The sequence below is a fragment of the Phycodurus eques genome, chromosome 20 (assembly GCF_024500275.1).
Source record: "Phycodurus eques isolate BA_2022a chromosome 20, UOR_Pequ_1.1, whole genome shotgun sequence".
Lineage (NCBI taxonomy): Eukaryota > Metazoa > Chordata > Actinopteri > Syngnathiformes > Syngnathidae > Phycodurus > Phycodurus eques.
In genome coordinates this window covers 1,920,759-1,944,139 of record NC_084544.1, presented here as the reverse complement: position 1 = coordinate 1,944,139, position 23,381 = coordinate 1,920,759, and the positions used below count along the sequence as shown (strand labels likewise).

General features: G+C 43.7%; 1 protein-coding gene across 6 annotated transcripts in view; it reads left to right on the top strand.

Annotated features, from left to right (window-relative positions):
• Positions 1–23,381, top strand: part of elmo1 (engulfment and cell motility 1 (ced-12 homolog, C. elegans)) — a 46,813-nt gene that overhangs the window by 8,296 nt on the left and 15,136 nt on the right. For 2 of the 6 annotated variants that reach the window (XM_061664924.1, XM_061664920.1), the window contains exons 1-10: positions 8,859–9,002; positions 14,496–14,648; positions 15,986–16,026; positions 16,130–16,202; positions 16,282–16,332; positions 16,951–17,120; positions 18,787–18,822; positions 21,908–22,007; positions 22,075–22,226; positions 23,200–23,278. In XM_061664924.1, coding sequence (XP_061520908.1) covers positions 14,571–14,648; positions 15,986–16,026; positions 16,130–16,202; positions 16,282–16,332; positions 16,951–17,120; positions 18,787–18,822; positions 21,908–22,007; positions 22,075–22,226; positions 23,200–23,278 — 780 coding nt within the window. In that variant the 5' untranslated portion in view covers positions 8,859–9,002; positions 14,496–14,570. Of the gene's footprint in view, positions 1–8,858; positions 9,003–12,746; positions 12,771–14,495; positions 14,649–15,985; positions 16,027–16,129; positions 16,203–16,281; positions 16,333–16,950; positions 17,121–18,786; positions 18,823–21,907; positions 22,008–22,074; positions 22,227–23,199; positions 23,279–23,381 lie in introns of those variants that run through there. The other 4 variants (XM_061664925.1, XM_061664923.1, XM_061664922.1 and 1 more) reach the window with 3 other exon arrangements.

The window sequence follows — 23,381 nt, the reverse complement described above, 5'->3', positions numbered from 1 at the left end:
ATTTAGAAATAAAAATAAAAGAAACCCTTCTATTGATGGAAAACAAATACAAATAACGTAATCCTATTTGTTCAATATTTTTTCTTTTCAAAGGGTGCCCTAAAACATAAAAGTGGGCTTGTCTTTGTGGGAAGTGAGTTGAAGTTGCCGCTTTACATTGTTTTCTAAAAATAAAGCGCACACAACATGAATTGTAATTTGAAAGTGCCGCAAATTGTACGCTTTGCACAACTGGCGACCACTTCCTGTGGGGGGTGGGCGGTGACTCTTTTTCCCCGTTACTATCTTGAAGTTTCCAAAGTGTCGTTGGGTGTGAACGGGACCGTTCGTCTATGCGTGCCCTGCCATTGGCTGGCGACCAGCACAGGGCGTAACCCGCCTCTCCTCGCCAGGAGAAGCGCTGTCGATGGTTCGACGCCGCAGGCAATACGGCACATGGCGCGCTCGGATGTATGACATCATTGCCATGACATCATACCCGCAGCGACTAAACACGCCTTAAGGAGTCGCTTCCTTTCGTCTGTGTGTGTGTGTCTGTGTGTGTCTCAGTTTGTGCGTCTGTGTTCCGTGTGTGTGTGTGTCATCCAGTTAACCCACAAAGAGACTAAAATGACCTCCTTGAAGTCCCACACTCCGTAAATAGTCCGCCCCATTTGAGTTGCACCAGCCCACACCCACTTTGTGTTTTTTGTTTTTTTCCCCTTCCCTTGCCCACCGTTAGCCGTGCCCGGGCACGGAGGGCGAGCTGGCACGCGTGTAACGTATGTTCAAACGTGTGCGGCCGGCCGGGTTTAGAGATCAATCAATAAATAATAGGGTAGCAGTCTAAAGTTGGGAGGCTGCGGCTGCAGCTAATTGACGGCTGACGGAGCCCACAGAAAGGCGTGGATGGCCACTGGGTGTGTGCGCATGAGACACTTCGGCTGTGTGTGCCTGAGTGGGCAGGGAAAGTTTGTGTGTGTCTGTCTGTATGTGAGGCAGCGAGAGTGTGTTTGTATGTGCGTGAATGTGGCAATGAGAGTGTGTTTGTATGTGCGTGCATGTGCATGTGTCAATGACTGTGTGTGCGCGTGCGTGTGCGCGTGTCAATGATGGTGCGTGTGCGGGCAGTTGATGGCATGTTCGCCCTTCTCACCAGCCCATTGAAACAATACCCGCCACCAGGCCGTGTTGTCAAATACGTTTTGATCTGCTTTTGCACCTTTTGTGCCTGTTTGCTATGTTAGCATACCAACGCTTAGCATGTTAGCATTTGATCAGTTCCCATTTGAAATAGTACCCAACTAAAGGGCAAAATATACATTCTTCATTGATTGCCTTTAGCACTTTTTGTTGTCTCGCTATACGTTAGCCTAGCCACTGTTAGCATTCTACACTTCAAGTGCTTCAGTTCCTGGAAACCCGAAAGATGTGCACCAGTGTGTGTGGAACTGGAAAGGGAGGGCCGGTTGGCACTTGTCCGTGGGAGGAGACGGGTGCAGACAGCTGGCCGTGCGTGTGTGTCTGTGTATGCGTGTGTAATGCGTGTGTCCGTTTCGGCCACAGTGACTCCTTTGTTGCCGCTCACTTGCGACTGTCACGATAGTTGTTAGCTCATCCCGTCACAGCACTTTTGCGTATATTTTACTGTCGGCGTTGACTTAAAGAATTCAGTCAGTTTCATAGCATACATTTAAAATGTGTCTATCATGAGTAGACCCACAAAAAGGTCTCAAAAATCCATGCCCAAAATAGCCAAAGAAGTCAGCCATTTTGGATTGAAGAAACCATTAGCTCACTAGCAGCCTCTAGAATGTTTAAAAAAATAAAATAAAAATTCAATTCAAATTCCACTTAGCAACGTGAAATTTAGTAGGCGTGTCTATCAAGAGTAAACGTTTATATAAAAAAAAAAACAAGAGAGCTGCATGCCCTAAAAGACAGGAAGTTGGCCATTTTGCTTTGAAGGAACCATTTTGGCTCTGTATCCCACTTTACATTTGCTTTTAAAGTTCAGACCCCTCAGCGAGTTTTACTTAGCAACTCCATCTTTGGTAGACAGGTCTCGTTTGAGTAGACACACGAAACAGTCTCAAGAGGCCGTGTTCAAAAAGGCTCAGGAAGTTTCGCGCTGACATTTTAGGGTCAACTTAGGGTACTTCAAAGTTTCATTGTTTTATAGAGTTCGTTGGATTGCCACCAAATTTGAATCGCATACCCTAGAGAGGTGAGCGACATGAAGTGCGAGAAAGTTTCGGTCATTGGGTGTGGGTGGAGCATGGCAGCGAAACTTGATGACGCGCCATAAACTAGGTCACAAGCTTTTGCTCATGACTTCGCCGCTTGCGGGCCCGCCCGCTCGCCTGAGTTATCGTTTAATAAGACGAGTAATTGTCTGCCCTGGTCGAGAGTGCAGTAAAGCGAGTTCATCAACACTCTGCCGGGAGAGAGAAGGCTTCTGCTTACCTTTTATTAAACTTTCTCCATTGTGCGAGTGTGCTAACGTGGGCTTTTATAACTCCCGGCACCCAATTGTTCACTTATTGCCGAACCCCCGCGCCCCCGAACGATACTGTTCACACACAAATGAAAGCATAAAGCGGTGATAGATAATTAAGATGTAGGCCTTTGATTGATTCATGAAGGGATTCCCAAACTCATTCGTGAGACCTCAGCCACCATTGAGCCTTCATGGTTAAGATTTTCAGAGTGCTTGTTTCTGGTGTGCGTCTGAACCCTTCGGTTCAAGTAGGACGAGTAAAAATAGCCACAAATCAATCCCAAATGTTCCCTCCCTGCTCTTTTGCATCTGAGCATAGGCTGCCGCACAAAGTCGGCGGGGGGTGGATGGGACGCGGCGGCGGGAAGCTCGGCCACGATGACTGGCAGACTGGCACTTGGGAGCGAGCTTCATTTAGGAAAGCATCCCGGTGGCCCCCTTTCCGAGCCCCGACACAGTTTGAAAGCTATTAAATAGGCAGTTGCGATGATGATGATGATGATGATGATGGTGGTATGACCTTTGGGTTATTACATGCTTCAGTGCACGTGATAATCCCCTCAGCTGCGGAATTTAACTAAGTGGAGAGCAAGGTTCCAATGAGAGATGTACGCGGTCCGCGCTCACTTGGCATACATGTTTTGGCGCGCCCCCTGCACCTGTCCCACGCACCTCTCTGTTTTCGGTGGATCATCAGTTCCTGATTTGTGACGTATGAAATCAAGCTAAATTGTCCATGTTTTTAGTTTTGTTTACTTGCGGGAAATTACCTTCCACAAGCGAGGTGTGCAGATGCGGTCCTAGAAGGCAATGGGACGACCGGCTCTTCGTTGCGTTGCTTTATTCTTATTGCTAAGTGTGGTTACGTCGCTTCTTGGGACGCTTCATTGCGAAGTGTCGTTACATCACGCCGTTGTGACGCTTTCCTGAGAAGCGTTGTCACGTCGCTTTATTGAGCGGCGTCGCGCCGCTGCTTCGCTCCATTGCGTCGCTTCGTCTAAATGTGCCGTTTTGTCACACCGTTATGCGATTCCATTGTGATGCATCGTTTCGGCGCTTCATTGAGAAGCTCTTACATCGCTCCATTGCGTCGCATTTTGTTCATATTTCATTCCAACGCTTTGATGCGATGCTTCATCTCTATGCTTTGTCCTGACCCATTGTTACTGTTCCTTTTTATAGTTAATACAGAGCATTCATAGTACCTTGTTACGACGCTTCCTTGTACTTCTGTATTTGCCTATGCCGTTCCCACATACATGGCTAACACTGCTAAAACTGAAGTGAAACATTAGTGTTTGACTTCCTCACGCTTAAGCACATAAATTGGCTTCACTTATAGCAGCGAGTTAGCACGCGTGGTTAGTGCCATTGTAGCTGCGGGCCATATAAGCCCTTTAAGTTTACTATCCATTGATTCCAAGGATGCTGGAATGTTGCCCTTGTCCAAGAAATCCTTCAATGCTGGGAAAACCAGCAGCTCACGCGTGTGCGCGACCTATCCCGTCTGCGTTTGCAGTGGAAATTCTCTGACCCGGGATGACCGATCGCTCACGTCCCATTTAACGCCACGCCGCACATGCCGACTTGCTGCAAGCGTGTGCAGATACGTTCTTGACGTTTCAACAACATTGGAAAATCTTTCGAATCATGAGTGCATTGTTAGCCTTTTAGCTTCAAAGCCGGCGGCTGCATCGACACGTGACGCTAATGCGTCGTGCTGTAAACAAAGGAAATCCTCATTTTGTCAAATTTCATTTTTCGACAATGTCCTTGAATCTTAAATATGATCTTAACCATCAATAAATAATTCATTGGTCATTTATTTACACATCTTCAGATGACTAGTTAATACAAAGTACGTTTTATTGACTTCAAATTACATATACTTATGTTACAGTACTTATTTGACATTCTTAATTTTATGACACTCTAAATTTAGACTTTACTTCAGTAAGTTCACCTTGAGGTGGAGCACCAACATTGTGACGGATTTCGCTCACAAATTGTGAAGCGCCAAAACAAATGTTGTTTGTGGCCTGATGTGTGGCATGTGCGTTGGCATTAGCGGAACGAGACGTGTGCTGCTGCGGGCCAGGAAGTGAGCCAAACTTGGGCCGTTAGCCGCGGCGCTGTTCTGGCATCAAGGCCACGGCGTTTGTATTCCGGGAGACTCACGCCATCTCATCATGGAGATGGAGACGCTCCTTCCCATCGCACCTGTCAGCAGCCGCCACCGCCTCTTAATTAGCAGGTACGCGCCGCGCCGTGCCGCCATTACGCGATCATCTGGTGAAAGAATGGAACAAAAGTTGGGATGTTGCTGTTTATGAATGATACAGCTCTTTGTTCCAAACCGAGGTTGCGCTGCTTGGTAATGTCGCTGCATTTGGTTGCAACGTTTCGTTGCTTCGTTGTGTTGCTTCGTTCCAAACCACAGTTGCGCCGCTCGTTGACGCCGCTTCATTCCGGTGCTGCATTCCAACATGGCTATGTTGCTACGTTTTGTAGTTTGGTTGCCTTGCTCAGTTCGATGACGTCACGACAGCGCCTCGTTCCGCTGCATCACACGTACGTGTCGCTTCGTCATGTTGCGTTGTTGTGAAGCTTGGTTCAGTCATGTTTTGTTGCGAAGTTCCATCGCTTCACGGCGACTCTTCGTTGCGACATTTCGCTACGTTGCTTCCTTATGATGCGCTCTTGTGTACCTTAGTTTTGTGGGTTTGTTGTGATACTGACGCCACATTGCGGCATAGAGAGCACGACTACTACATTGTCTTGACACTTTGCAACATTTTTGTTCAAACCTGATGAAAAAAAATCATCCATGGGAGTCAGCGCTTGGATTTGTAGGCAAGCTAGCAGACGCGATGCTACGTCGGTGAGGAGCTTCCATTGATTTTGCTCTGCACTCGCATGCTTTGAATGGTTACACAATGTGGAAAGTAGAGCGAGTCATAATGACCTGTTTTCCTTTTGTTTTTTTTTCTCCTCAATGAAGGCCTCGTTTTTTGCGGGAGCGTTTTGGCTTTTTTTCCCCGTTCTTTTATTAAAGCGCGCTAAAGTTAGCTTTCGCGTGGTTGTCAATGTCCACTCTCGCAGTGATGGCGGGGGCGTGAGAGGATGCTGCTTTATGATGGAGGCGTTTTTACTTTTTTTGTGTTTTTTTTTTTTTTTTTTTTGTTCCCCTCGTGTTGTGAATGAAGAATGCAACACACACACACACACACACACACACACAATGGAACCTTTTGACCTGTGTCCATGACTTCCTCCTCCGCCCAACCAAAAAGACCCATTCATCCCCGCCTTGGTCACATGACCGGACTGAATTTTTTTATTTTGTTTTTGTGTGGTCCCTATCTCACCCCACCCCTCCACACACACACACACACACACACACACACACACACACAGGGGGATCCTGTGAACCTTTACGGGGTGGCGCATCCCTTGAAGCGTGTCCTCCATCATTGTTGTGGCAATGATCAGTGAGTGGAAGTGGGTGGGGTGTGCCTCTCGGGGCATAATATGGGATGAGGGGGAATGGGGGCTCCCCGCTGGGCAAACCATAATTAGTTTCTTCACCACTGCCAAAATGTCACATCAGTTATAGAAAACGGTTTCTCCACATAATTTTGTATTATTGGTATCCAATATTTTCTGTTGGTTTTTTTTCTGGCCCTTGTGCTATTAATTAGGAAAAATAATAATGAATTAATTAGTATTTATCCAAATTTCCATAGTTAATAAAAGTGTGTTGAGTATTTTTTTTATATTTGCTTGATGGATTAATTGAAAAGGTTAATGATTAATTAATTAGTATTTTTCAGAATGTTCTTAATTGATAAACTGTTGTTTAGCTTTGTTTTTACTTGTGTTGACAGACAGACAGGCAACAGGCCGTTGTCTTAATTCATAATTCACAAGCTTTGATTCCGCTGCTGCAGATGACACGTCGTCGCCTGCCAGACGGCGTGGGCGGCGCTTCGACACCTGCCACCCGGTCGCACCCGCCCCTCACCCATTACCACTACATTTGACTCGACTCGGGAACAAGGAATAGACCCAAAATGAGAGTCTATCAAACTCCGCACTGACTCACAGGAGCCCCTTGAGGAGCAAAGTGGCATTACAGGGCTGTGTGTGACTCCTTTTGTCGTCGTCCCCACCCCCAACATTTCACATATTTATAGTGGCCTGAGGGGAGCACCTTAAAATTAACAGAAGAGCCTTTAAGTAATTAATGGGGTCACAACCCAGGCAGGCAGGACATATTCACTCGTCCCTTTTAATGGCAGCGCGTCGCTTCTTAGTTGCATTTATCGACTCGGTCTGATTTGTCCAAAGATCAAAGGTCACGCCGGCGGTAATGTAGGCTAATGCTTGTCAACCGCTCGGCTGCAGCGGTGTTCCAGATCGATAAGTGACGAGCGAGGGGACATTTGAATGACACAGTGGCGCCTTAGTTAGCTCGTTAAAAGCGTGCTAATGGACGCGAATGCGAGTCGGTTGATTGTCCGAGCGATGGGTTACTGATTTGAACGATAGATTTGTCAATAATGAGAAGAGAGACGCTTGGAAACTGAATGGTGGCGGTGTTGCGCAAGTTGGTCCTTGAGGAGGTTCATAGCCCAAAAAATTGCTTTGGCGTTTATGTCTTTGCATTTACGTGACTATTACATTTAATTAATTTTGTTCAGTGCTTTGTTTCAGCACTTGATTACAGCACCATATTTCAATGTTTTTTTTTTTTTTGTTTTTTTTTTTTTTTTATAAACATTTGGACAAATAGTCTCGCCGCTTTCTTCAGATCTTTGTTCCGATCAGTAGGCCCGATTCTTCTAGCTAATTATTTCGACGCGTCATCAGGACGCTTCGATCTGACGCTTCTTGTTTGAATGATTTCCAGAATCGAATTTCTAAAGCCAAGTAACACTCACACTTGAGTTCGCACACGTCTGTGTTTTGGCTGACGAAATTGCTGAAAAAAGGGTCTTAATTCATTGATAATAAATCTCGATAATAAAATTCACTAAAAAAACATCGGTTTGTATTGTGTGAAAATTGTATTGTCTCACAGCAAAGAAAATGTCCTTTTGTATTTTTTATTGATATTGTGACAGTAAGTTAAAAATAACAGGCAATTACGGTATGCTGTTAGGCTAACGACATGTAGTTTATGTGCACAATAACCCATAAAACGACACAGAATGCATTTTAATGTATGAATGTTTTAGTAAGAAAGTTCAGGTTGTTCAGTATTATCAGGAACTCACAGTTTGTGGACTCAATAAAACTGTTTTGACCTCACTCAGCCGGCGGTTGAGAAGCCGAGGCGCAGAAGCGCGCGCCCTCAGACTAACGTAGCCTCCAGGCTAACACCACCAACGATAGCTGCGAAAGTCTTCCAGCGTCAACACCTAATTGTTACATTGTTTTCCTGTTTTTTTCCCCCGCCGCTGACCTTGATGTCGACTGATATGCGCTTACGTAAAGGCGGCGGGGCGGTTATGTTATTTTTAAACGTGGGGGGGAACCCAAAATGTTTCTCATGGTCAAATTATGTAAGACACCTGAAGTGCCGAAGTGGTTTGAACAGACACGGTCACGGACCTGCGTTACATTATCAACATATTCATTCCTTCTTTTCTCAAAGTTACTACAAATGTGTACTAAAACTAATGCACTCTTGCGGGTCTTTTGAAAAGGAGTGTTTTTTAATTAAATGGACAAATGGAAAGTAGCACACAATATTCACTCACAATATTACCCACAAAAAAGCCATAATTTTTTAGGATGTCGCAATCTTACAAAGTTTCAGAATTTTACAAGAAATATATATTTTTTTAAAATTTACAATTGGGAAGGTTGCCGTCATATTTGTAAATAGTGTAACATCGTAATGTTACAACAAAGCGAAAGAGATCGTTATCGACGAATAAAGTCAAGAAAAAAAATTTTTCTTTACGAGAAAAGTGATTTTTCAGAAAATGTCTTAATTTTGCAAGAACGTTAACGTTTTACAAGGAAAAATACCTTCATTTTACAATAAATGTTTCATTCTATGAAAACTCACTTTTACTCAAAAAGTCATTTTCCAAGAGAAAAATAAAATGAGAAAAAGTCACAAAGTCATAATTTCACAAAGAAGAAAGTGACAAAATTGCACACATGTTGGTTTTTTGTCATCGTGGTGTTTGTGCTGAACCGGTCGTCGGTTTTGCCGCGACTGCCGAATGAAGGGTATGTTAATTTTATTTTTTTTGCTGCTTTGTTTTGTACTATTCTTTTCTACTGACGTCACACTTCCTCGTCGCTCTTTCGTCTGTGCGCCGGCGCCGACTCGTTTCCTCTTTTCTTGACGAATCCAACTTCCCCCTCTCGGCCCTGTGCGGCTTCGGCGCAAACGGTCGCCTTTTCGCTAGCATGTCGGCACCGACCGAGTCAGAAAAGTTTGTTTATCCGCTGAACATTTTGAATCCTTTGAGCAGGTTGGAATAGACCAGGAGGCGCGGTTGCGGTGAGTCCACTTGCCGTCTGGGTTTTACAAAAAAAAAAAAGCTCACAATTTTAGGAGAGTCGTTATAATTTTATGACAAAAAAAGGCTATTTAAAAAATCTTAATTTTGCTGGAAGAAAAAAGGCATAATCATAGGAGACATGTTTTTTTTCACAAGACAAAATATAATTTCACAAGAAAACGTCATACTTAAAAAAAAAAAAAAAAAATAATAATAATAATAATAATAAATAAATAAAATTTTAAAAAGCAAAAAAAAAATTTTTTTTTAAAAAACCATTTTACATGAAAAAGTCACAATTTAATGAGAAAAAGGTAAATTTTATGAGAGGAGTCTTAATATTACAAGGAAAAAAAATGTTTTCTAGATGAGAAGAATATTTTTAAAAGTCCAAGTTTACAAGACAGTAATAATTTAACAAAAAACATCCATCCATTTTCTGAGCCGCTTCTCCTCACGCGGGTCGCGGGCGTGCTGGAGCCTATCCCAGCTGTCATCGGGCAGGAGGCGGGGTACGCCCTGAACTGGTTGCCAGCCAATTGCAGGGCACATGCATACAAACAAACAACCAATCGCACTCACAGTCACACCTACGGGCAATTTAGAGTCTCCAATTCATGCATGTTTTTGGGATGTGGGAGGAAACCGGAGTGCCCAGAGAAAACCCACGCAGGCACGAGGCGAACACGCAAACTCCACACAGGCGGGGCCCGGGGATTGAACCCGGGTCCTCGGAACTGTGAGGCTGACGCTCTAACCAGTCGTCCACCTTAACGAAAACAATTAAATAAAATAATCATCATTGTACAACAAAAGTCTTAATTGTCCAAGAATATTTTGTGGACAAGGAAAAAGTCTGAATTTTATGAGGGGAAAAATCCCTAATTTTGCAAGAAAAAGTCTTAATTTTCTGAAAATAAACAGAAAGTCTTGATTATACAGAGATATTATTTTATGAGAGTCAAAAAAATTACAAGAAAATGGTTCCAATTTTGTGACAGTCGCAATTTTACAATTAAAATTAAAAATAAAATAAATAAAAATAAAATGTAGTTCTAAGAGGGAGAGTCAGAATTTTACGACAAAAAGTCTGAGAAAAAAAAAATCTTGTTTCATGAGGTAAAAAAATTATAATTTGACGAGTAAAAGGTAGAAATTTTACAATTTAAAAAAAGTAATCCTAATATTAAAAAAGGAGTAATTTCTCAAGAAGGCCATAATTTTCTGAGTCTTGATTTTACAAGAAAAACATAATTTCTCAAAACTTTTTTTTTTGAGAAAATTGACTTTGAAGAAAAAAATATTTTACAAGCACAATTCTGAAATATGCGAAACGTCATATATTTAACAATAATTCTTAATTTTTCTAAACATTTCTGAATTTTATTCAAATATCTTTTACCAAATAAAATCTTCCTTTTACAATTAAGAAGTTATAATTTCATAGAATGAATCATATGTTTCTGAGCCAAAAGTCTTCAAAGGAAATATTTTAGGAGAAATGCTCATGGAATTTTATGAAATCTTAATTTAACAAGACTGGTGTGTGTAGACGTCGGCTTTTTGGTTAGCGCGGCGCTAACGCAAGTTTGCTAGCGTACGACCTGCGCGGCGCGTCCACACGCCGCCACAGGCCCGCCCTCTCGCCCCCCCAATCGAGACGTCGGCCGTCCGGCGGACGACGCGCGCATACTTGCTGCGCGGAACCTTTTGGAAATGCGGCGTCAACGCGGGATCTAGTCTAAACCGGAAAGTTTATTCGCGGCTAAGTCGGGCCGGACGCGCAGTCTTGTTCCGACTATTGTTCCCGGCGGGCAGCTGGAACGGTCGCCAGCTGCTTTTAGTATCGTGTTCGCGGTTCGGAGGCTCTCGCAAGCTTCTCCCGCTCGTGCGTGCGTGCATACGTGTTTTTTTTTCCGTTTTCTTTTCTTGACAGGATATCCTGCTTGCAGCATCGTAGCGAGGCCCTTGTGACACTCGCCACCTTTCCACACTCGGTTTCAGAGCGCAGCCGCCGGCTCTGTTTTCAAGCTCTTAATCCTTACAATGTACTAGTACAAAATGATACTATGTACTATATAATATACCATACATACAGAATTGTTACTATTCTGACAACTGCATTTTTCTTGACAACTCAAAGCTTTCACTTTCCTTTGAAACCTTAGCTTACATTGAGACATGTAGCATTGTTTCATTTTTTTAGATGTATATATCCATCCATGCATCCATTTTCTAGCGTTTATCCGAGGTCGTGTCGCGGGGGCAGTAGCTTTAGCAGGGACGCCCAGACTTCCCTCTCCCCAGCCACTTTGTCCAGCTCTTCCGGGGGGATCCCGAGGCGTTCCCGGGCCAGCTGAAAGACGTTGTTTCAAACTCCTTTCGGCCGCCTGCATCCGGGATCGTGTTCTTTCGGTTTAGCTCCTCCTTTACTGCAACAGACCGATACAAAGTCTGCATCACTGTGTGTGTGTGTGTGTGTGTGTGTGTGTGTGTGTGTGTGTGTATATATATATATATATAATAACGTTCATCTAAATGTATAATTTCCTAAGTACCTGCAGCTAGAAAGCAAAGCGTGGAGCGTCTCCGTGGCCGACATGCACGAGTGCAGTCTGTGAATAGGGCGATCGAGCTTTGCCAACAACCTCTCAAAATGTGCTCGCTCTCTTCTCGTTTTTGTCTCATTCGAGAGCAAAATGACACCAATTCATGAGGAAGAAGTCTGAATTTCATAAGAAAAAAATTCCAATTTGCAAGAAAAAAGTGAGTTTTAACAGGAATGAACTCAGAATTTCACACACAAAAAAATCGTCATTTTAATTTCTCAAGTCAGAAATTTGCAAGAAAACATGTTTAGAAGGAAAGATTTGAATTTGAATTTTAGAGGGAAAACATTTTGCAACAATTGCCCGTAGGTGCGAATGTGAGTGTTTCTATGTGCCCTGCCGGCACTGGCTGGCAAGCAGTTCAGGGCGCACGCCCGAAGATCGCTGGGATGAGCGCCAGCACTCCCGCGAGCGACCCTTGTGAGGATTAGCGGGCTCAGAGGATGGATGGAGCAGAAGATTGGACACATTCCTTGTGTGTGAAAGCTTTACACCGTGTCCGCTCAAAAGTCCCCGTTTGCGCGCGAGCAAACTTGATTGTGGGCTTTTTGTATTTGGCATTGTTGTTGTTGTTGTTTGCATTGTTTTCCTAGCTGGCAGCTCTTCGTCCTCCTCCGCTCTCCATTCTTTCTCCGCCTTTTGTCTCCCTTCCTTTTTGTCTACCTGCCTTTCCGGCGGGGAGGTTCTGGCCCTCGGTGTCCTTTTGCGCGTCTTTGATGTTGCGCGGCCGGCCGGAGGGGGCGACTTGAGCGCCTCGTAGCCCTCGTGCGAAAGCGGAGGGATGACTTTGTCCTCTGTTTTTTCTGCCGGCTCACTTTTCAAAGCCTCGAGCGCGCCCCTGCGCCCACTGACGCTTTGTAGACATGAAGGGCGGGTACCCCTTTCTTTTCTCTTCTTCTTTTTGTTTTTTTTCCTTTATTCCTTTTCTCTCTTAAATGCTGCCAGCACACCACTTAAAAGACTCTTGGATTTTGTTGTGGACTTTTAATAAGATGAAAACATATTTGTGTCGATTTCTGGGGCTTTGAAGATGTTGTGGTTTGAAGCTGTGGACGCGTTTGCGTTTATTTTCAAGCACGACCAGCAACTTGATTGACGTCGACGCAAGAACACGACTTGTTTTAACTGATTGACTTTGTGCAGCATCAGTGAAAGATGGTGGGCTTTTTTTTTTTTTTAATTACTTTATTTTGGGTTTTTTTGTACTTTTATTAGGAAAATATTAATTTCCCCCATAAAATTGACCAAAAAATCGTTTTGCTACAAAAAAGTTTTCATTGTTGTAATAAACGCATATAGTAACTTTTATCCGAACATTTTGTGATTGTTTTTTTATTTATTTTTTATTTTCTTTATTTTTTTTAAAAGACAAAATAAGAAAATCAGAAAGTCATTTTACATTAAAAGTCAATTTATTAAATGTTATTTTTTTACAAGATTCTAGGTTTTCACAAACCTGTCCCTGTGTCAGTGCCATAATAGTAATAATAATAATAATAATTATCATCCTGATTCCGATTCTGGAGTAGCCTGAAATGACAAGTTTCGAACCATCCACGTGAACGCGCGCCTGCGTTCTCGGCCGCTTGGAACCCGTCGACGAGGACCGTCGCCGCAACCGAACACCGGCTCGCTTTCTTCTTGTGACCTCGCTGTGGTCGCACCTTCGCTATCTGATACCGGCCGTTATAATTAGCATAAATCCACATGAGCACATTTAAAATAATAATAAGTTTCCTTTGTTTCTCCAGGTAAGTCAATTGCGAAGTTTCTCATTGGCAATTGGCAGGGTTGATAATTAGGGTTTCATTCCTGGGTTCTAGTTTGAAATTCGGGTTTCAAGCCATGGTTAGGGTTTGAAGGCAGCGCTAACGGTCGAAGTAGGGCATCAAGCGGCCCGGTGTTGTCGAACGATGAAGACGTGCGACGAGGCGGAGCAGTGACTCACTTTATTTTTTGGGGGGGGGGGGGCACGTGGGGGTCGTGACAAAGCGTCGTCGGAAAGAAAGACGCATCGGCGCTATTGAGGCAGCCGCTGCCATGGCGACGGCTGCCGGCAAGAAAGCTCATGCGGACTATTATGGGCTGAGTCACGCTTAACGCCGCGCCGCTTGGGTTGGAAGATCACACAGATTCCGAGTAGGGTTTAAAGGCAGCGTTATGGTTTTCAGAAGGATTTCATGACGGGGTTAGGTTTCAAATGAAGCTACCATGCTTCTGTTCCGGTTTTACTAAGGGTTTCAAGACGGGGTTAAGGTCTTACAGTTAGGTTTATAGCCTAGGTTAGGCTTTCAATTGAAGCTATCAAAGTTGTTTTGTGGTTTTAAACGGGAGTAAAGGTTTCAATCGAATGTTTATACATGAGGTTAAGGTTTCAAGCCTACGTCGGGCTTTAAAACGAGGCTTTCCAGTCTGGCTTTGGCTTTTATGAAGCACAATATCATAGAGAGCTGGTTTTCTTTGGAAAAAAAACATGTTTTTTGTTTTGTTTGTTATTTTTGAGCGGGGGGTGGGGGGGGGGGCTGGCTTTTCTATTGATGTCCGTATATAAAAACAGCTTTTACCTGCTGCGACTTTAGCAGTTGAACATTTGCTGATTGAAATTGAAAGTCCGGACGTTTGCGTCCCAGGGTTTTTTTTTTGTGCCTTTTTTTTTTGGGCTCTTGTGAATGTTTTTGTAGGCGTCGGTGTGGAGGAATTAGCATAAAATGCCGCGCGGTTAAGGTCAAGACGACCGCAAACGGCGGCTGCGGGCTACACGCTCTCGATGATTTTGTCTTGTCTGCGCATGTTGGAATATTTTCCTATTTTGTATTCGGACAGAAATCACGCCGGCGAATGTGCGAGGAGGAAGTGACACGGGTGCGTTTCCTGTTTTTGCAGTTGCCGATGACCCCCCTCCAGCTTTGAAGGAGGAGGCGCGAGAGCACCCGCGCCGCCGCCGCCGCCGCCGTCGCCATGCCGCCGCCCGCCGACACCGTCAAGGTGGCCATCGAGTGGCCGGGGGCCTTCCCCAAGCTCATGGAGATCGACCAGGTGCCACGCACGCCTCGGCGCGTTCCCGTAGTTAGCGTCAACGTTAGCGGGTTGGAGGGAGAAATGCAACAAAACGGACATACGCTCACCTTACTCCATCCGAAATCAATATCTGGAAGTCTAAGTTCATCATAAAATATGTTTCAACAAATCCAAAATATAATTCTAAAATAGTATTTCCTCTCAAATGAAATACATGTAAAATATGTTAAGTATGAATATTTTGGGATTTTTTTTTTTCAGTAAAAACATGAATGTACTTTTTAAAAGTGCAATCTAGTCTACACAAAATATAAAATGTAAAAGGTTTCCAAATAAAAGTGTACAAAATTATAACTGTTAAAAACATGTTTTATATTTGTTTTTACACTCTTGCTGAATATCTTTTTTGGTGCTTTGTAAGGAAATAAAATACAAAAATTCTAAAAAAAATAAATAAGTAATCAAAATAAAAATACGCTTTTTGTTTTGTTTTTTTAATGTTTTTATTTGCGTTCTAACCAGATGGATAAAAATATATTTACAAAAAAATATGAAAACTGTAAATATAAAAAGTCAGAAGAAAATGTAAAAATATACATATTTTAAAATATAATTTAAATGAAGAAAAATAATTCTAAAAAATGTTGCTGTTAAAATCTGAAACCAAAAGCTGATTGGGAGATGCTATTATGTAGACGTGTGTGTGTGTGTGTGTTCGTGTGACTCACGCATGCACCGCTGGTTGCAAAAGTTAGGCGTCGCCAGGGCAACGGGCGCCTCGACGACGCGAACCTCTGCGGATGTCGGCGTCGTCCTGCCCCCGGGGCGCCGGGATGCGGCTGCCGCTCGCTCTTCAACCTCGTCGTCCTCCTCTTCCTCGCACAGCTGCTGCTCCTCTTCCTCCTTTGTCACCTTGTTGCTGTCAGCACACACGCGCGCGCACACACATGCGCGCCGCCTCCACCTATTGCCAACCTCGGTCGTCCTCCGAGCACGAACGGCCGATGGCGGCGTGAGGCGATTGCGTGTGCGCGATCACGTCTGCAGAAAAGCTGGTTTCTCAGCATTTTTCTGGGCTGTGGTGACAAATGCGGGTGTCGAAGCCTTCCCCCTGGGAAAAGTGCGGGTATCGAAACATCCACATCCGCTGCGACGAAAGTGCGGGCGTCGAAGCCGTTGGCCGGTTAAAGCGCTGGTGTGGAAACACCCGCATTCAGCTGTGGGGGTGAAAAGTGTGACTGTTGAAGTTTTTCACCTGGAAAATTCTGCCCCCCATCCATTCTGCAATGTGATTTTTATTGTTTAATTGGTTTGTTTCATTTTTTTATGGTCATGTTCAATTTTTGTTTTGGCAGAAAAAGCCTCTGTCGGCCATCATCAAAGAAGTCTGCGAGGGGTGAGTCGACATGGTCGCCAAATGTTTTGGCAACGGGGCAAAATGCGCTCTGCCCCGTACAACTCTTTTTCCAGCGGACTGAATTTGAGTTTTTTTGTTGCAGTTGGTCGTTGGGGAACCATGAAAATTTTGCGCTGCAGATCGCCGACGGCACAAATTTCTACATCACGGAAAAGGTTTTTTTTTTGCAAAATTGGAATTTGCTCTTCAAAAGTTGCTTCTGTGTTTCTAATTGTTTGGCTTTTTGCGTCTCAGAATCGCAGCGACATCAAGAACGGGTCCATCCTGCGCTTGACCACCTCGCCTGTAAGTGGCGCCGCGCTTCCCCCGCGCTGCACAAAAGCGAAGCAGAGCTGCAGTGGCGTCGGATGTCACAGATTAGCTTTTGATAACCCGCACGGAAACGCACAAAATGATATGAAGGGGTTACGTAATGCTTGTGGCTTTATTGCGCACCAACAGCGGGAAGAGTGGGGGTGCTGAAACACCGACATCACCCGTGGGTGTTAACGCCCATACGTTTTTGTCCCACTCTCATAGGATGCATCCATTGAACCCTTTTACCAGGGAAAATGTGGGTGTTTAGTCACCCACATTGCCTGTGAGATTCTGACAAAGTGTGGGCATTGAACCCTGTCACTGGAAGAAGTGTTGAAGCACCCGCATCCCCTGCTTGTGACAAAATGTGCGTGTTGAACCCTTACACTAGAAAAAGTGTCTGTGTTGAAACACCCGCATTTTTTTTTTCAGAGGGTGTGCGTGTTCAACCTTCTTACCGGGAAAAATGTGGATGTTGAACACTTTCACCAGTAGAAATGTTGTGGAACCACCCGCCTCCCTTGTGCGTTTTGAAGCCTTTCCCCGGGAAAAGTGCGGGTGTGTGCCATCCAGTGACTGTGCGTGTGGTGTGGTGTCGTTGGGCAGTACCAGACGGCGCTGCAGCTGCACGAGCGCATCCAGTCGTCCAGCATGGACGCCAAGCTGGAGGCGCTGAAGGACCTGGCGAGCGCCTCGCGCGACGTCACCTTCGCGCTGGACTTCATCAACATGGACGGCATCTCGCTGCTGACGCAGATGGTCGAGAGCGGCACCGAGTGAGTCCCGCGCGCCGCCGGCCTCCGAACCCGCAAAGAGGACAAAGGTATCGGGACGTAAACCGGAAGGGCAAACGGCGTTAATCCGAAACACACCGACACAATTTCTGGATTCAGTCATTACTTCTCACGGAGTTATTTTCCAAATTATTCTTATTATTTTTCATTCAATTCATTTAAAAGGGAACAGGAATTATTCACAGGTTTTTACTGTTCACGGTCGGGCTGGGGCCCATTTAGCGGGGTCCAATCTAAACATTTCAAGAAGACGGACACAAGTGCTCAGTAAAATGCAGTAATATGTGTCGTTCTTCGCAGAGGATAAAGAATATATGCCCCGGAGCGTTGTTGCATTGTGTGTCTACACGTTTTACTGCACCGTTGGTTCAAATATCCGTTGCTGAAAGCGTTAAAATACTGTAGTCTTTTTTTGTATGACAAAGTTAATGTGGATACCTGGTGTTCACAAATTTTTGTTCTCAACTCAAGGACAAAAATCGGTCGAGCGACGGCTCACGTTTTGAAAAAGTCGGAAGTCAAAGTACGGCTGAATTGCGTCCCGATATTTTTGTCACCAAAGGCCGCCCGGGCTCAATGTTCAGGAAGTTGGCTGAGGTCGACATTTTCATCTGCGATGGGGAGTGTGGCCTCACATTTACGCGCACACACACACACACACGCGCACAGGTGCACGCTGGGGAGCGCCCGATGGTGGCGCTGCCGGTGTGGTTTTGCCAATTTGTGTGGCAAATAAAGGTTTTGACACCTCAATAAATCTCCTTTTATGCTAATGACTGTGCGTGCGCGTGTGTGTGTGTGTGCGCGTTGTGCAGTGAATTGCACGAGTCAAAGCTACATGGTGCCCTCTACGGGCAAAAGCAGGCACCTTTTATCGTCTGTCGTCATAGCGGTTGTTTTTTATTATTATTATTATTGTTTTTAATGATCACAAATGATCACAAAAATACACACTTATAACTACAGCAATATAGTTTTTATTTCATTATTTTTGTTTTAAATTTGATTCGTATTTATTTACCTTCAACTATTTAGTATTTACTTAATGAATTTTTACTCATTCTTTTTAATATTTTTTAATTTACATTTTAACCCTTTTCATTGATTTTGATGTAGTTATTTTCTATATAATTTGTTTCATCTTATTGTTTTTTGTTATGGTTTTCAGTTCATTTGTAATTTATATATTTTTTTCCATATTTTAATGGACCTTTTTCCTTTTAATTTGTAATTTGATGCTCTGTCTTTCAATTTTTATCGTCATCTGCTCACCTTTTATTTTTTTCATGTACTAATTTTTAACATTTGTTTTAATTTTATTTTGACTTTTTTTTTTTATTTAAAATTTAATTTATGTAACTCATATTTTAACACGTTTTAATTTACTCATCTGAATTAATTTTCATTTGCTTGATACATTTTTAATTCTTAATCTACTTTTAGTTCCTTTTTGTATTTTTTCAACGTATCATTGCTTTGAATTTATTTTTAATTTCAGTTCAATCGTTTGGTTTGTCATGTTTATGTCGCAATTGCGTAAATAGGGTTTTTTTAATTTTTTTTTTTTAAATACTAACCTGCCATTATTTTTTTTTTACCACTTCTGGTTTTGTCGCTTTTGACGGCCAAGTTTGTGAAATGTTTGCAGGCGCTATCAGAAACTGCAGAAGATTATGAAGCCCTGGTAAGCCCCCCCATGGGAGACCCCACCCCACCCCACCCCAACCCGGTCGACATCCGCACATGCTCCGACGCGCTTTTGCCCGCCGCCCGCGTCTGCATGATTCAGGCCGGCAGCCCCAATGCCTTCTGGGAAATCACAAACATATTCAAGGCTTGCGTTTTTGTCTCGCATGTTCTTTTTTTTATTTATTTTAAAAAAAAATTTTTTTTTTAATAAACTCTTCATGTGAGGGGCGACCAAGATTTATTTTGCCATTGAAATTGAAATTGACATTGATTTCCAATTTGCTAAGTGTTTGACGAATGAAATCTTGGTGGTCCTGCCTTTGGCTTTTCTCTGGGTTCATTTTCCGATTCATTTCAAGACATTTGGCTTGTTTTTTTCGACATGGAACCATCATCATTTTTTTCACTTTTTTTTCCCGTTTTCACCATCTTTCTTTCCGTTTTCACCATCTTTCTTTCAATATTTCATCACAATGGATCTGTTTAAATTGACCATTTCAAAGTATTTAACCAAATTTCGACAGGCGATGGCGGAGGGGCGTGCTAATGACGAAACTCTTTAAATATATTTTTTATTTAGTATAATTTGTTTTAAATTGTTCTTGTTTTACTAAAAACACCCTTTCATCCCTTGAAAGACTGAAGTTAATATTTAATATTTTATAATGTTAAACTGTCACAGATTGAAAGATTACAAAGTTCAATAACCCGAATTGAATTTAAAAAAACGACTTTTTTATTTCCTGAGGAAAAATGGAAAACTTTGAGAGGACGAGGAATTGTTTGTTTCAAGAAAGTGTCATACTGTACTCCAAGAAAATACCTTAAATCTTCAATTCTGAAAGACAAAGCAAATGTATTTTTATATTTCATTTCATACACAAGGTAACTCGGTGTGCTTTACATGATTAAAAGCATTGGAAAAAAACATCTTACAAACATTTACAACAAAGAGAAAAACAATGAAAGTACAATTAAAACGGCGTAGAGTACAAGCGATATCAGTTTAAAAGTGGAAATGCTCTAAAAAGCATGAGGACAAAGTTTTTAACGTGGCCTTAAAAACGTTGCCACTTGGAGCTGACGTCACTTCTGTTGGCAATGCATTATCATTTGTGTGCAGCGTGACAGCCACATGCTGCTTCACCGCAGTTCGCTTCGGACTCCGTCCTTCGTTATCTGATCTGAGTTTGTTTTTGTTTTTCCGGAAGAAGAAAAAAAATCGCAATTTGTAACCAAAATAAGAGTTTTTTTTTTCTTTTTTTCAAGAATACATTTCTTCTTTTTCAGGACATGTTTTTATGAGGAAAATATAATTTTACTGGAAGGGATCAAAAGGAGTCAAATGTTTATTTTTCTGAAAATAATACCATTGATGAGCCTCATGTCAAGGTGGTTTATTTTGTCTGAAATCATTTCACTACCGAATACGGTTGAAGTCATATTTATTAACAAATACACAACAAAAACCTTTTAATATTGCAAGCAAAGAAAGAGAGAAATAAAAGTCAGAGTAAATAAAATAAAATAAAATACCAAAAAGGTTAGAACATTTACATGCTGCATTTTCTTTTTAACAGACTTCCTGTTCAAACACATGAGCAATAAAAGCACACCTGCAAATGTAATATTTATGCACTACTTTATGACACTTATTACCTTTTTTCAGCCCGTTTATCTTTTGACAGCTTTTTATGGCTTTATCATCGGTGTCATCAAAGTCTCAAGGGTGATAAATCATTGCATTTTCCAATAAGCGGACCGCTCATGAATGCCAAGGAAATTGTGTGCAGGTCTTAATTTGAACGCCAGAGGTCACTGTTGTAAAAGACATCCGTGGCTGCTGAGTTGGAGCTCAAAGTGGAAAGAAAACCAAGTGAAGTTTGGAATGTTTTTGGTCGTACTACGCAGGGTGTCCCGAAAGTCACCGTACGCTTTTTCTTCTATTTTGTGTCGAGTAATATTCGGACAAACGTGAGGCAATTAGCAATTTTCAGCTTGGGCTCGGTCGTGTTTAAAAGTATAGAATTGCCGTGCTCAATTGATTTTGGACTATTTTCTTGAAAACACTTTTTCTGTTCCCGACTGCAGTTCAGCGTTAATTTGAGAAGCTCGATGGCCATCGTGCTGCTCCGACGCGTCGTAGAATTTACGCTATCCACGGCAAATTTCTCCAAACGGGAACTGTTCTCGAACCCTTAGAGCAGGCGTTCGCGCCAAGGCAAGGGAAGTCTGTCGAGAGGACCGCACTCGAACTCGGCGTCCGGAAAAAGCTCGAATCGGCGCACAACGCAGCAGACTTGAGACTTTTCTAACCCGACTCTCATAACGAAATGTCGTAACGAAGAGACGTAACGAAGCTTCCGAAACGCTTTGATATAGGGAAGCGCCGAACAAATTGTCGGGGCCTCGTGACCGGAACGAAGCACGGTGACATCGGGACCAAGCGTCTGAACCGCGGCCTAATAAAGTGTGGCGACTATTGGTTGGAAAGCGCAAAGCATCCGAACAAAGCGTCGTTTGGAACAATTAGCCGGAATGAAGCATCCGAACGATGTTGTGACGAAGCGAACGTATCCTGGCGCTTGACTTCTCGATCTCGAGCAGCGCCACGGCCGAGCTTTTACAAACATTCGCCGAGGTTACGGCAGACGCGACGACCTCTTCTCCACAGCCGCTAATGATTTCCGCTGCGTGGTTTTTTTCGAGAAGCCGATCCGGTTTTGAGAAACTTGCCGTGAGCGGCGTAAAGCCGCCCGCCCCGACGCCGACCTCACGTCTGCCCGAGGGGAACCTGAAACGAAATGGAAAAACGGAAGCGTCCGTGACTTTTGCGAGCCCTCGTCTCGTCCGTTTCCCGCTTTTGCACGACCTCGCCCTCGACAACTCTGCTCGCGGGCTTTTAGCCGCCTCGCTCCCGCTTCTCCGCGTCTCTCCTTTCCGCCGACGAGCTCGGAGCGGCCGCTTCCTCGTCCTCCGCCGCCGGCCGGCCGCTCGCTCCTCTTCCTCGTTTTCCGAAGCGTCCGGAATGAACCGGCTCGGCAAACGCGTTTCTTTCTTTGTGTTCGCGTGTGTTGTAGTTTCGGAGACCTGCTGTCGTTCACGCTGACGGCCTTCGTGGAGCTGATGGACCACGGCGTCGTCTCCTGGGACACGTTTTCCGTGGCCTTCATCAAGAAGGTCTGCCCGTAATCGGAACGGACTCGACGCGGCGGCGCCTAACGCTCGTGCGCTCTCGGCCTCGCAGATCGCCGGCTACGTCAACAAGGCGGCCACGGACGCGGCCGTGCTGCAGCGCTCGCTGGCCATCCTGGAGTCCATGGTGCTCAACAGCCAGGACCTCTACCACAAGGTGGCGCAGGAGATCACCATCGGGCACCTCATCCCGCACCTGCAGGGGTGAGCGCTGGCGCGGGTGCAACGATCAACAGGAAACCACCAGAAAAACTTGAATTTGACCGGAAACTCACTGAAACGTTCTCAGATCAAATGTACATTGCAGGAACGCCGCACATTTTTCCAAGAGAAAAATCATAATTTTCGGAAACTGCGACGTTACGAGAAAACTTTTGCACTTCATCTGTAAAATGTTTATTTGATGATGGGTGATATTTTCACGAGAATCAAAATGATCGGATGAGAAATATCCGTTGCGATAAAAATATACATTGCACAAAAAATACTTTGTACTTTTACAAGAATGAAATCATATTGCAATTAAAAAAAAGAAATAAAAACACAAACAAATCTTAATTTTACTGCAGAAGAAAAGATTTTCTAAATTCAATATGAGGGGGAAAAAAAACGAGAAAACAATTATTTTACAGACAGAAAATTTATTTCTGTTCTGGGCAAGTCTTTGTCCATATAAACTGGAATAAGAAATTTCCAAGAAACAAAACTGTAATTGTCCACGTATTGATCATCAAATCATTATAATGTAACTGCCAATAGCAAAAATCTGGGGATAATTGAGACCCCTCCCTCCCCCACTAAAAGGGGCTTGTAATTGCATACCGTTGCCACAGGATGGCGGCAAAGCACTTGAAACAGACATGCTTGTGGCATGTCCACGATCTTGATCCCATGTTACATAAACTGCTGTTCAATTAGTCAACACTAATAAAGCACCTTTTCAACACTACGGCGATATTCGCTCGCGTACTCGCCTTAGTCATCGCAATTATGCAGAGGTTCACTGCAATGTAAATGTTTGAGAAACAATGTCATCATCTCGCAAAAAGGAAAAAAGCTCATAAAAAAATGTCCTTTCAGATTGGCGAAGACGAGCGAAAGTACGGTGGCCCTCGAGGGCCGAAAAGACTTGATTGTAAAATGACGCTAATTGTTTGGCGTGTCGCTCGCGTTGCAGGACGGATCAGGACATCCAGACGTACACCGTCGCCGTCATCAACGCGCTCTTCCTCAAAGCTCCCGAGGAGAGGAGACAAGTAAGGAGACTTCGCTCCTGCTCTTCCTCCTTGACTTCATCCCCCCCCCCCCCCAGTCCGGCCAGCTGTGCTCTTGAATCATGAATGAAGCCCCTCCTCCGCT